This window comes from Hylaeus anthracinus, unplaced genomic scaffold (genome assembly GCF_026225885.1).
Source record: "Hylaeus anthracinus isolate JK02 unplaced genomic scaffold, UHH_iyHylAnth1.0_haploid 11985, whole genome shotgun sequence".
NCBI lineage: Eukaryota > Metazoa > Arthropoda > Insecta > Hymenoptera > Colletidae > Hylaeus > Hylaeus anthracinus.
This window is the reverse complement of record NW_026534333.1, coordinates 3595160-3609068: the sequence shown is the minus strand read 5'-3', so window position 1 is coordinate 3609068 and position 13909 is coordinate 3595160. Positions and strand designations below refer to the sequence as shown.

Sequence of the window (13909 nt, the reverse complement as noted above, 5' to 3'; positions counted from 1 at the left end):
CAATCGAAACCACGGAGGAACCCGCGGATATATCTCGCGATAGAATTTTTCAAAGACGAATCCGTCGCGCGACGCAACTTTGTTGTCGCATATTTTCGAGGAATATCCGACGAGGAATACTTGTTCCATCGTGGCGCGAATTATACGGGAACCGGAACACATCTCCGCATGCGGCGTGTTTGCTCCTTAAAATTTTTCTCGTCATCATCTCGCGTCGCACGTATAATTGCATGTAGATATATTCTGTTTTGGAGTACTACGGGAACGAGGTTGGTACCAATACCGGTGATACCAGGTGCCCTCTTAGCCGCGTAAGAGATTGACACACAAATTGAAACAAGCAACGCAACGACACCGAGAAACTGAATGACAAAAGAGTTCGCGGTGGTGGCAGAGGAACGAGACGACTGGACGGGAATGGTGGGGAGAAAACCAGCGAGAACAGCGCTTACAGACAATAGAGACAATTATTGCACACAGACAAGGAGACGATGGATCAAACGCGGTACCATTTCGGCGCCCCCTTTTATCTTCTTTCACTTGTGCTTCTTCACCCATCCCCACCCCTCACCCGCCCACTCCCGCTCTAGTGCTATCGCGCTTTCTTTTACTCTTATCATAATATGTTTCGCGTTTATTTCGCCTTTCACCCTGGTTTAGCTTTGATACAGGCATGCGAGACACGATTCAACACGTGCGTCGCACGCTAAACTACTCGTTTCGCTGAAATTACTACGCAAACACCGGTGCTCTCGCGCTATGAACCTATCATTTAACGAAATAACGTATCCCTTTCGACCGATACCTGGAAGACACTCGGGGCGTAGCGTGCAATCTACAAAAAAAGTAGATTAAATTTTGCGATTTCTGCAAACATCAAAGTGCCGTATGAAATACCATCGACAACCATTTTTTCGCTCGTGTCGCAAATTTCCCTTTTCGGGTTACCAGAACTTCAATTTCATAATCAAATCGTGTCATTCGCCATCGTGCTCTCCGTTCCATTCGGCTCATAACGATCGACCGACTAATTGTTAATTTGTTTCGCGGTTCGTTTGGTCAATGGTTAGCAAACGTTTTTGATAAGCCCCTTTAAAACGAGAGAATTTCTGAAATAAACATTTACTGGGCGATAGATTAAAGAGCTTTAAATTGCGAACCGATGTTTGCTCGTTGAATTTTTAACGGGATATTATCGTCCAGAAAGTTCAAAAATTCGATTTCTTTTTTTTTGCATTTTCTTGTCATTTGGGGTTTCGAGAAAATGCCTCTAAAATATGAATTTGAAATTCGTAGAGTTCTCATAGTTACAGAGGCTTAAAGGCTGTTCACCAGTATTAGTGGTAAATGCGTAGCAAACTTTAAACGCGTTTTTCTCGAAACGACATTTTTCAAGTCGGGCGCACGTTTTTTTTTCGAAAACTATTGGACCGACTGACTTCTGGTTTTACCCTGCTCTCATATTTTAGTTGACAATTCTCCGGGAAAATTAAACCTTAATTTTCAAACAGCTGCGATTCCGATAAAGAATTTAGTACTTACTTGATTCTAGTTCAGACGATAACTACATTCATATAGATTTTGAAAACAAAAATTTGTTTCTCTGTCTCAGACGACTAGAACCGCCACAGCCTGTGCGCCCGATTGAACGAGCGTCTCACGGCCACAACCTGCATAACAGCGCATAACTCGTATAGATTTCAACGAAGTATTTCATAAAAATTTGTGTTGTTAGATGAAACGTGTTTTATTCTGCATAAAAAAAACCCTGGTGCTGTATGTTTGATAGTTTTCGCAAAATTAATTCCTAAAAATTACTGAAAAAACGAACTTCTAGACGATAATACCCCCTTATAACACGTTGATTGCCACACTCATTCGCATGGAAGTCTTCACGGAACTAAAATTTCGTCTCCATACAATTAGAAACCATAGAATCTAATATTTGTCGTATTACTTATTTTTTAATTCTCATCAAAATTAACGAATACCATCCAGACCTGCTTTCATCGATAATTAGTCCTTTAAATTATTTGTTGAAGTCCTTTAATAAAAAGCTCCACGTGGTGACGTGGCGTTTAATGTGTTAATTGATGGAATACTGGCTTCAGGTTAATGAAGGGAAGAAATATATGCGATAATATGCGAAAAGACGTTATTTATAACCTTTGATATTCGAAATACGAGTTCGTCTAAAAGCTTCGCCCTTGAAATCTGTAAAAGGATCGTCTTTTCAAGGATTTTACCCTCTCGATAAAATCGTTGGAACAGCTCGTCGTTCCGGTGGCGATAGGTGACTCGCGTGGCCCGCACGCAGAAGTAACGTTACAAAAGAATGGAACTGTCGGCGTCAAACGTTCTTTGAAATCAAACAGAAGGCAGTCCTTTGAAACAATGATTGGAGGATTTAAACAATTATTTCAGGTCATAGGGTTAAGTGAGCCACCCTATATAAAAGGGAGCAACGCATGAGAAGCCAACCCCCTGTGTAGTGGCACACACGGTTGTGGGAATCCCCTAGCGTGAGCCGAAGATCGAAAGGAGTGGGCGGCACCATTTGTGATCGCGCCGTTTGATACCACGTGCTCGGTGTGGTTAAAGCACAGGGGCACTCCGCGTTCTCTCATTTTGATATCAAAGAGTCCCCTTACGAGAATCTCTAAATCGATGTTCTTTGACTTTACAAAGCTTTCGCCTGTAACGTCCCTTCCGTCGCCTGGCTCCTTCTCGTCTTCTGTTATTCTTAACTCTTATTTTTGTACACTTCGTCCCTACTCGCGTGTGCCCCGAGTGACTGGTAAAAGCTTTCGCTTTATTGCCGATAATTGCAGAAGGGGAAGGGTTGTCGTTCAAAGAAGCTTGTTAAATGCGACAAACGAAGGGTCAGGAAGACGGTGTTCCCGCAGTGTTACCGAGCGCGATACCGGTTCGTTTCTTGTTACGTTCAACTGGCAACGTGAAATAATACGCGAACCGAGTTAAAAATACAATCGTTTCATTTAAACCGACGTCTATAGAATCCTCAAACTGTGGTCTGGTAGCTGTCTGGGGAAAAAGGGGGAACAAAACTGTAGAAAAAGTTGCAAATGTGAAAATTATGAAATTATTTAAATCGAATAAAATTTTTCCCTTCCGCGTATTTATTTAAAGAGTAGTTTTGAAAATATTAAATAAATGATAATTTAATTTATCTCTAGCTCATTTTATTCCAGGATACGTATATTTATACGTGTATTTATACGTGTATTTACACGTGTCGCTCGATAACGCGTCGATAAGAATACGTAACCGATCGCGGTAATCTAGTTTTCAAACTGTTAGCAGAAACACGGAAACGACCGCTATTATTCGAGGGCTGGTTTCACCCCTAAAAGCTACGGATAAGATAAAAAAAAAAAAAAAAGAGAAAGAAAAGAAAAACGTGCCTGGATACTTGTTCTCGGTTCCCCTCTATAAACCAGCAAAATTAAAAAGAAAAAGAGAGAGAAAAAAAAAGAAAGGAGTGAGAAACATCTCGAGTAACCGATGTTCCATTGTACGCGGAAGACCAAAGGCAAGGATGACAATATCAAGAAAGCTTGAAGAAACCTTAACCATAGTGGTTTATTGGCGTGAAGGAGTGTGGAGCGTGTCTACATCAAAGCGACCGCTTCTGAACTCTATTCCCTTTCTACTTGAACCCTCACCGTCATCTCGTCATCACCTCCACTTCTATCAACTACCACTGACGTCCATTCGGTCTGCCAAGGTTGTGCACGCAACCAGACAGAAACCCCCGAATGTGTAACCCCGCTATCGTTTACCACGTACGAGTCCGTGCACCGATGGTGGTTATTAACATCCATTACCATCTCAAACGAGACGCATTGCGACGTACGATCGGAAACGTTCCGATAAACCGAATCGGATATTTTCCGATCTCGCCTAACTCGCGTTAATTGTCACCGCTGATGGAGTAACCGAGCATTGGAATTTTTGGCAAAGTAAGACTCGTACGACAAAACGCTGTGAACGAAGCTGGGAGAAACTCTATATTTCATATAGTAAAATGTGTGGTTTTGGAGCGATTTTTTAAGAAGTATTACAGTTTTCTACAAAGACCAGTTCATACCAGGTACACCCTCGGACATTTAAAATTCTTTACTCCTCGCTAGTTCTACCGCATCTTGAATACGCTTCTCAAATCTGGAATCCATCACAAATTGGCCTTACGAAAATGATCGAGTGTGCTCAACATGAATTCTTATGGCCAGAGATGGGCAAAACCCTAGACTTCGAATAAATCTGAAGTTTGCCGATATGTTTGTCACGTTTCCTTCTTTGGAAAATGTTTAAAAGAGGAAACGAGACCAGCGTATCAGCAAACTTCAGATTTATTCGAAGCCTAAGGTTTTCCCCCGCACTGCTTAAAGCACGTTTCTTATAAGACAGTGCTTTTTAAAATAGTCGATAGTAAAGTTGTACGTTCCAGAATACTGGAACTTTTGAAATTCAATACTCCAAGCAGACAACTTCGAAACAGCGATATTCTCTACTTAGATCCGTATCGTACCTCAATTGCAAAACAAAATTGTGTCACAAGAATATGTGCGATGGCTAATAGCCTTAATATGTCTGTCGATCTCTTTCGTGGCTCATCTTTAGCTTTTAAAAGGTCAGTAGTTGCAATTTTGCAGAGGCGCAATCAAGGTTGAACACGTTACATCATAGTGATACCGTATTCGTCTTCATCTTTGTTTTGTTTTTTCGTGCGGTCATGTTATCATATTGTATTTGAGATCAAGGGCAGGTTTGCCCGTAAATAAAGTATTATTATTATTATTATTATTATTATCATTATTATTATCATTACTGCTACATTACTATATAGGAACGAATGTTTCGACCATCGACAAAGTTAGTTATTCGTTAATGAAACATGTATAAATAATTTATAGGCTACACACGAATAGATTCAAACGGCCATCGCTACGCACAAGTATATGAACGATCAATAAATCGTATCAGCTGCGGTCGGTCGTAACGTTACATTCGGCCACCACCAATGATGTTACAATGGTCTCCCGACTACGCTTTTGATCTTTGATTAGAAATTTTCGCTAATGAGGTGCTTAAACGTGCCAAGTAACGATCGCCGTTACGTTTAAAAAGACTGGCTTTAAAAATTGACAACGAATAAAGAGCGGATATTCGCGCAGGAAATATTTACGTAGCAATTTTAAAGCAGCAAGAAATAAACATCTGAACCGACGTAGTACAAGGGTCGAATCGACTGGCTCGATAGTTTTACCGTTAATAGAGATCAAAGGGAAGAACGAATGCTTTTCCTTTCGTTTTGTTTCGAAAGGTCAAAGCTAAACGGAATTTTAGTCAACTTGGGATTATGGTACGGCGAGCAAAAAAGCTCAGAACGCGGCCGAGAGACGTTCTTTTTATTTATGGAGACGTTAACGCACCACCGAGTTCGCAATGCGATAATCACAACTACGCGAAAACACCGCGGACGAAATGGTTAAAATTCGGGAGCTTTCCTTTTCGCTCGCTGCTGTAAATTACTTTATAGTCTGTGGCTTCGAAAACATTTGTTGTCAAATATTCCAAATAAAACGCCACCTAATCGGATACTCGAAGACGATGATAACTGTTTCGCATTAATCGAAGTTGGTTCGCATTAGCGTTGGGCACAATCTTGAAGCTGATTCACACTCTCCGTCAGCCAACCGTCCATCGACCATTCGTCAAGACAATCTTCAAAGGGACCGCCAGCCGGAATGGTGACGGGCAATGTAAATACCTACACGCGAAATCCATTGAAGAATGTTTCGACGGACGATTGTCCGCCGGATAGCGTGAGTCAGCCATTATTCGGATAATGGCTAACGAACGGGAGTAATGGTAGATTGTTTATAATAATTCAGCTGAGAACAGTTGTTTAACACGTTACACGTATAACAGGGATTTTCGATATGGAATCAAAAAATTAATTCTGAAGATCGGGGTTCCGGACAACCCAATAGATTGTCTATTTATATAAACACGACCACATAAAATAATTGTGAGCGCAACTCGCGAAAAAAACTTTCGGGACAACCTAATATTTTCATGGCGATCTTGATGCTTCCAAAACAAACGAATTCAACGAAAATGAAGAAAAAGTTGCTTCGTCGGATTTACCCTTCCGAAAGGAGCATCCTTCTTACAAGGACTTCCTCGTAGACTCGAGTGTCCAAGAAATAATGATGTCTTAACTATTCGTCGCATTTATTTGGATTTGTCAATTATGGAGGAAGGCATAGCGGGGGAATTCATGTTGGCTCGACGATTGTTCCGGAGTTGACTGAATAATTTATAAAATCGCTAATTGATATTCGTAGTTGCCGGAGCGTAGACTTACAGCGTAACATATGTATTGTTTTGATAAGGATGGAGCACATGTAGCGACTGGGACGCATGGTGGGATGAAAATGGAGGAAAGAACGAACGGACATGAAACCGGAACGATCGTTGGAGCCTCGAGAGAGAAAAAAAGCTGGCAAACGTTCTCGCGGAACTTTCCCGGTATTAAAACGTAACGAATTTGATTCGTTAACGTCGAAGAAGTTACGAAACAAAATAAGACACTCCCTATGGCGATAATCTCTTCTGGTTAAATATTTTTAACAAATTTAATGGAATCGATGCCTTATATACAAGTCATCCAACTTTCGCGATCGTACGATAAATCACACTCGAGACATAGACCAAAACAGAGGCGAACATACATATACGTATACACGTAGAATATCGTAACATTTCTTCGTATTTGTAAACTCACGGGGCATTGGAAAGCATAGAGAAACGTTGGAGGTGTCGAATTACTACCGATAACGATACTTCCCCTCTGTTGTATTGAATAACTGGCAGGAAAGCGAAAAAAAAAAAAAAGAAAAATGGGTAGGACACGAAGAGAGGAAACGAAACTGCGACTGGGAGAAAAGCCGTTGGAACGACTCGAGAAGAAAACGCACGGCTGCGTTCGGCGGTGGGCACGGGCACGTCAAGAAAGAGAGCTCGATTCGTGAATACACGTTCCCCGAGACGCGCAAAGCTCTCGTAGCTGGAAGCAGAGTAAAAGAGAGGGAACGGGAGGGAAAGAGAGTTGATCTCGGTGAAAGAAAAAGGTGGAGGAGAGAGAAGAGAGACAGAACGGTGGACGCAGGCGACGGGAAAGAGACAGAGCGCAAACGAAAGGAAGAGAAAAGGCAGAAGGAAATAAAAATCTGAGGGAAAAAGGAGCGAAAGAGCCGGCCGATAGAGTACGAGATAAATAAAACGGCCTCGAGCGGCCGTGTAAACATTGCAGTGTATATTTTGGAGCGAATGATTTTCAGTGTTACGGCACGAGGATATCGGACGCCCGTTATTTTTTCTTTTTTCGAGGCTCGCTAGACGTTCGAGCCTGCACAGATCGGCAGGTCTGAATCGTGGAATGGTTGAGAAACACGCTCGGTCCTGCGGCAAGAAGGGACGATAGACGAGAAAGGAAGAGGCGACGAAGAAGCTGGAGGATAAGGAAGAAAACAGGAGGAAAGGAGGAAAAAGAGGCGGTGTGGAGAAAGAGGAGACTGGGAAGAAACACGGACCGAGAGAGGACTGGAGGAAGTAAGAGGGTAAAGGAGAGAAACGAGCGAGAGGGAGAGGGATTTTAAAAAAGGAATCGGAGCTCTCGAAAGAGAAAAGACGGCAAGTGGACTTACTCGGTATATCCGACAGTGCTTTTATTTGCTAATGCCGTGATGACGATGCGTCTCTTCGGCGAGACCGACGTTCCATGCTCGAAATTGTCAACTCTTGATCGAGAAATGGTACGAGCCGAAACGCAGACACATCGTAGCTCTCTTTCTCGTCCTTACTTTCTCGCTCTCTCCTAGCGACGACGATGATTCGGCGTGAACTCTCGACACTTCGACACGACGCACACACGCACCACACTCTCGAAGAACGATACACACCGCACGGATCCCGGAGAGTAACGAAGCCGACTTGACACGCGGAAGGCATGCAAAGTGTTTCCCGGTCGCATCGGGTAAACAGAAACCGCGTTGAAGTCACGGGAAATCGGGCACGGTTCGACTAGGCATTTCGCGGCTCGTCTCTCAGGCACATCTTGGTCGCCATCGAGATCTAACACGAGTGCGCGCGCGGGACGCGCACTCTCGCGGCCTCTGGCCAAACTTGCCCCTTCAAAGGCCGGCCAATCAACGGGTCGCATGGCCTACTCCAGTGCCTCCCAACCTCTTTTACTTCGCGACGCGTCAGGAGAGCCGAACAATTTATACGCGGTACGCTTTTTCAAATCGAACCGAAGCCTAAGAAATTTCTAATGCGACACCGAGAATCCATGTCTCAACAATTTGTCGTCCATTATTTGTAAACAATGTATGAAAAATGTATTTCCTTACTCGCAAAAACCGACATGCTATCGTTGAAGTAAACATCTTAGGAGTACTATACGATATAGTTTGCGTCTTCTCTTTTATTTTTATAAATTAGGATCGACAGCTTAGCTTTGATTTTGACTCTGCGCCGATAGCTTATTTCAGCATGATATCCAACAGCGTTCACGACGAACGATAATGGGTGGTATGAGAAGGCTAAGAAAAGAACTGTTGAAAATTGTATTAGAAATTTCTTTTTCTCAACGAAAAGTTGAGTAATTTAAAGATAGTAAAAAAAATGTATCACGGACAATATTTATAAGATAAATGTACCAACTGTGTAAAATAAATGTTTAATTTATTATAAACTTTTTCGCGGCACTCCTAACGCTTTCGTCGCGTCACACCTGTTGGGAAATGAGAGGCACTGGCCTGTATGCCCTTGCCGCGAGCAGTCCTGTATCTAGTTGACGCGCCGTCATTCATTCATCTCTCGGAATTTTCTTTTTCCGGAACTGTTTCCCTACGATCGATTCTTTTAACACCGATGCTCGTGTAATCGATTCGTTTTGCAATTTATTTTTTCCTACCTTGGAAAACATTGTCAGATAATTTATTTCGTTTTCCGCGCGTAACTAATTAACGTTATTACTGAGAAGTTTGCGTACACGTACTTGTACAGATGCCGCAGGGCTGGCTGTAACCATAGGCCAGCCAAGTACTGGCCTAGGGCGTCGAGTTTCGTTGCAATTCTAATTTTTATTTAATACGCGATAGATAAACGGTTCTTTACTCGTACACACTTTTCATTCGGAAAATTTGTACAATTCGTTTCGTATGAAAGGAAAGAGAATCCTTGCTTTCCATCCACAATGCGTACCACTATTAATTAATTAACCATCTAACGACACTCCTCGCGTGTAATATTTGTATCGATATAACATTTTCTCGTGATAAAATTAATAAAAAATCATCGTTATACATATAATAAATCGATAAATTCGTTTATGACTTTGCTCTTCTCCGTCGATATCATATCTAAATCGTTTGATGCTTTTAGTTTTCCATTCTGTCCGCGTTAACGAGTGGCGCTATCGTCGTGTTATCTGACACTAGACGCACAGAGGCTATGTTGTTGGAGAATAACGCGAGAGGAAAACGTTTCTAGCGTGCGATGCGATTAACAAACGTTACACGATACTTTGATTTGAACGAAGGGGACAGGGCTTGACGAGGAACGAGGATTAATTTCACCTCTCGTTATGTGGTTCGGTAGCTATGAAATCACATCGATACGCCTCGCGTTATACACCATTTCTCCCTTCTACTTGGCCCGCGTTATCGATTGTTACGAACGCGCCACCTGATAATGCGTTAAATGTGCACTTCTTTTAACCGAAATCGCATATCCTTGAATTTACTCGTCCGAAAGAGCGAGCGTCGTCTAATCGGACTTATCCGCGCCATGCGAAATTGACGTGCGCTTTGTACACTGTGGTGGCATGGAGGTAAGTTGATACAACAAATATACGAACCGCAGTATTTTCTGTTTTATCATTTATACCGTACCGCATATCGTGTAAGGTAAATATTCGTTTTCACTCATTCTCTTCTCGTGTATCGTGAGCATGCGTTCTTTTCACGTTAAACGTACGTTTCGTACGAGTAGTAGTTATTGTTATGAGTGGATGTAGATAAGATAACAACATTTTTTAAATTTTAGTTTTGATTTTTTTTTAGTTTACCGCATACAAGCGTTAAATAATTATATCGTTGAATGTTAAAGAAACTTTTGTACTTTTGTATTTTATTATGTTCATCGACGTAGTATCGTTATATTAAATAAAAAAAAGAATAGTGCGCCTGTACGTATGCAACCGCGAACCACGAAGCATTACACATGGGCATCATACGCACAGGAGCCACGAATTGCAAAATTTTATTCGAATACTAAATAACGAATTAAACCAAACTATGGCAATTTATTCGATTTTCAGCGCCTGAACTTAATTTTGTATATTGTTAAAAAAGAAAAATATAATTAATAAAATACCATAAATTAAATAATTGTAATTTTGTCTAGATATGCCAGATGCTGGGATATCTATCCAAACATATCAGCATGAAAGTGGAAGACTAAAAGCTCGATAGAATGGAATCCAGGATGCCCGTAAAGTACGACGATTCTTAAGTTCAGGATGGAAATCAGAAAAGGGCCTTGGTCGAAAAAGATCCTAGTTCCAGCCTGCTTTTTGGTAATTCTAATCTGGATCTTTCTAATCGACAATTCGTTACTCCTCGCTGGCCTGTCTGGTAAACCAACCTTACAAAAACCCAGAAATTCCGTTTCATCTACACACACACACAATCAGTATCCGGACCGTCTCTATATGAAGGAATCCTCTATGATAAACGATGTCGTATCGAAACACTCAAAGGTATCGAAACTTCAAGTGGTGTCACTTTGGACAGGCAACAACACCGTTAAAGGAAACACGGCCACCTTGCGCAAGTATCAGATCTTGAAACAGCAAGGCTTAACGCCCAGCAAACAATTGCCAACTGCGTTGATAATCGGCGTCAAGAAGGGCGGAACCAGAGCGTTGTTAGAGTTTCTAAGGCTTCATCCCGCTATTCGTGCAGCTGGCTCCGAAGTGCATTTTTTCGATCACCATTACGTCAAAGGATTCTATTGGTATAGGTACGCGTTACGATAAATTCGAATTCTTCTCTATCATCGATGCTACGTATAAAACGATTAACATTCTATTAATTGTAACGAATATTCAGTTTACGATATCTTTCAGACACCGGATGCCCCCAACATTGTCCACTCAAATCACAATGGAGAAGACGCCATCTTACTTTGTGACCAGCGAGGTGCCAAGAAGAGTTCAACGAATGAACCCTGCGATGAAGTTAATCCTTGTAGTGAGGGATCCTGTCACTCGAGCTATATCCGACTACACGCAAGTGAGAAGTAAACGGGCCAACATGCCCAAGTTCGAGGACCTAGCGTTTCTGAACGGATCGCGAATCGTGGACACCTCTTGGGTGCCGCTGAAAATTGGCGTGTACGCGCGACATCTGGAAAGGTGGCTCCGCTACTTTCCATTGTCGCAATTTTTATTCGTCTCTGGCGAGAGACTAATCGTCGATCCTGTCGCCGAGATGACGAGGGTGCAGGATTTCCTAGGCTTGAAGAGAGTTATATGCGAGAAACACTTTTACTTTAACGCTACCAAGGGTTTCCCCTGTCTGCTCAAATCTGAGGAACGTCCTACTCCCCATTGCCTTGGTGAGTTTAACGCAAATCTATACCAAAATACCAATAATGTCTATTGAGTTGAGACTCAGCCTAATTTAGCAACGTTTAATTTTTCAGGTAAGAACAAGGGTCGTAGCCATCCTTACATAGACCCCGTAGCCATACAACGATTAAGAGATTTTTATCGTCCATTCAACCAACGCTTCTATCAATTGACGGGAATGGATTTCGGTTGGTTGTGAGTAATGCAACAAGTAAATATACATATCGAACATAGTCCAGTAAAAAAATAGTCAATTTTATCGAGATACTGTACGCACGCGCGAACGCCCATTAGCTTGCACAGACGAGTAATCAGCTAAAAAGTAATGATGTGTTTACTCGTTACATTTGTTTCTATCTGTTGCGATACTTCGTACGACTCGAAATATTTTTGTACGCGACGTAAAGCGAAATGACATTATTTTAATGTGTTGACAATATTCCAAGCGATTCCTATTCTTCTTTGTGATATTACTTTAATTAATGGTATAAGTTTCACGGTTACAATCAATGTTATTTATTGTATGTATACTTTTCGTATACATATCTATATTTTATACATGACACAATGAAACGTTATTGTAAACTCGATTCTTAGTTATAAGATTAACTTTAAGTTATATCTTCCAGACAGCTATTCTCATAGTTTTCGTGTATGGATATATATCATTGTATTAATAATGAAATAATTTAAAGCTTTTTAAGGTATTATTGCCAATTGAAACGTGTGATACTTTGAATATTTTTATTGTTATTTGTTATATGTCTATACGTATAGTGTGTTGTGCATTTGCATTAACGTTAACATTATAAAACATCGTTAATATTAAGCCGAAGCATGTATCGAAGAGACACGTAATTTCGGATTTTGATATAGAAGAGAAAATGAAATGGACAATTTATCATACGATAGTTCATGGAATTTTTAGTTTGTAATTTTCAATAACGTCAATTAGAAATTTCTAACGACCCAAGTTACCGAAATATTTCTAAACTGTACAAAACATATAATTATTTTCTTGCACAAACTATAAACTGAATTCATTTGTATTTTGGGAAGGTGCACGTAACCACATAACCTAAAGTAACAATTTGTACAAATTTAATTATAAAATTAAGTAAGTTCCAATCGGATATTAGTCCAACGATAGCCGTTAATTATTAGAGCCTATTCGAAACGAACCATATCTTTGCAAATTAGTCTTCTATTATTAAAGATATTTCCTATTAATAGTAAACTCACGTAATTTGTAGCTCGATGAATTATGCGAAACATATCGTCGAGTAGTTAAGTACACGTTAAGTTACTTTGCTCAAGTGGCCTAACTAATCTATTTATGAAATAAAACTCTGTAAAGAAAGAGTAATACAAATAAAAATTCATACTGATGTTTCAGTCAAATTCTTAACTTGTATCCATTCATTTCTTACTTGTTTGTTTTTTCCATTCTGTTGGGGCCCACTAGCTTGGGTACCTTGGGATCGCTAAGCCCGTACTGTAGCTACAATTAACAATAGCTACAGCCTCTGAGGGGGGTCATTTCTTACTTCTATCTCAATTCTACAATATTCTGAATTCAGGTATTAAGCTTTAGCTTATTCCGAGTGCAATAAAGTCTATAAATCGTTAACAGAAAGTTAAGGAACAATCGAATAAAGTGATCTCGTACAGGAATTGTTGATAGTTATTTAACAGCCATCAATCCTTCTCGACAAACGCTTTTTGCTTAGTTATGCGATTAGGTTCTCATCGTGCAGTGTGCATAGCAAAAAATAATTGAGCACTCATCATCGTTAGCGGCGAGTACGATTACTTCCGTTGGGATTTCATTTAAAAGAAATTGTTGTTTCTACACGCGATCATTTGCCAGCGAATATAAACGTAAGAAACTTGCGGAGACACAGCAAGAAAAACAAATATTTTGTTAATGATAAATCACGACAAAGACATACGTACCCGTTACACATATTTTTAATCATTATGTGTAAGTGGTGAGTAAAGTAAAGAAACACGATTTCTGTGGTCAATTTTTTCTGTCTATTGAACTATCAAAAAGAAGATTAACAATACAAATCGAGCCGTTCGATGGTAGACAAACGTTTTCATAAAGTTCTGTGAGTTCTTTCACTTTCCTAAAAAAAAAAAAAAAAAAAAAAAAAAAAAAAAAAAAAAAAAAAAAAA

General features: G+C 40.5%; 2 protein-coding genes across 4 annotated transcripts in view; one reads left to right on the top strand and one right to left on the bottom strand.

Annotated features, from left to right (window-relative positions):
• LOC128887324 (axin) overlaps positions 1-8249 on the bottom strand; it is a 31019-nt gene extending 22770 nt beyond the window's left edge. The window contains exon 1 of one of the 2 annotated variants that reach the window (XM_054143107.1): positions 7737-8249. The gene's annotated coding sequence lies outside the window, so the exon portion shown is untranslated. The remainder of the gene's footprint in view (positions 1-7736) is intronic. The other variant, XM_054143102.1, reaches the window with a different exon arrangement.
• Positions 8250-9504: 1255 nt separating this feature from the next.
• LOC128887331 (heparan sulfate glucosamine 3-O-sulfotransferase 3B1) lies at positions 9505-13131 on the top strand. Of its 2 annotated transcripts, none has more exons than XM_054143117.1 (4): positions 9505-9925; positions 10501-11118; positions 11225-11715; positions 11803-13131. In XM_054143117.1, the coding sequence occupies exons 2-4, from the start codon at positions 10616-10618 to the stop codon at positions 11925-11927; spliced, it is 1119 nt and encodes a 372-aa protein (XP_053999092.1). In that variant the 5' UTR covers positions 9505-9925; positions 10501-10615; the 3' UTR covers positions 11928-13131. The 2 variants fall into 2 exon arrangements, with proteins under 2 accessions (XP_053999092.1, XP_053999093.1); XM_054143118.1 differs by lacking the exon at positions 9505-9925 and having other exon boundaries at positions 10550-10672; positions 10756-11118.
• The last annotated feature ends 778 nt before the right edge of the window (positions 13132-13909 follow it).

Coding starts and splice junctions, on each gene's coding strand:
- LOC128887331 (XM_054143117.1), top strand. CDS start 10,616: ATGGAAATCAGAAAAGGGCCTTGGTCGAAAAAGATCCTAGTTCCAGCC. Junction 11,119..11,224: donor AAAGGATTCTATTGGTATAG/GTACGCGTTACG, acceptor GATATCTTTCAG/ACACCGGATGCCCCCAACAT. Junction 11,716..11,802: donor TCCTACTCCCCATTGCCTTG/GTGAGTTTAACG, acceptor TTAATTTTTCAG/GTAAGAACAAGGGTCGTAGC.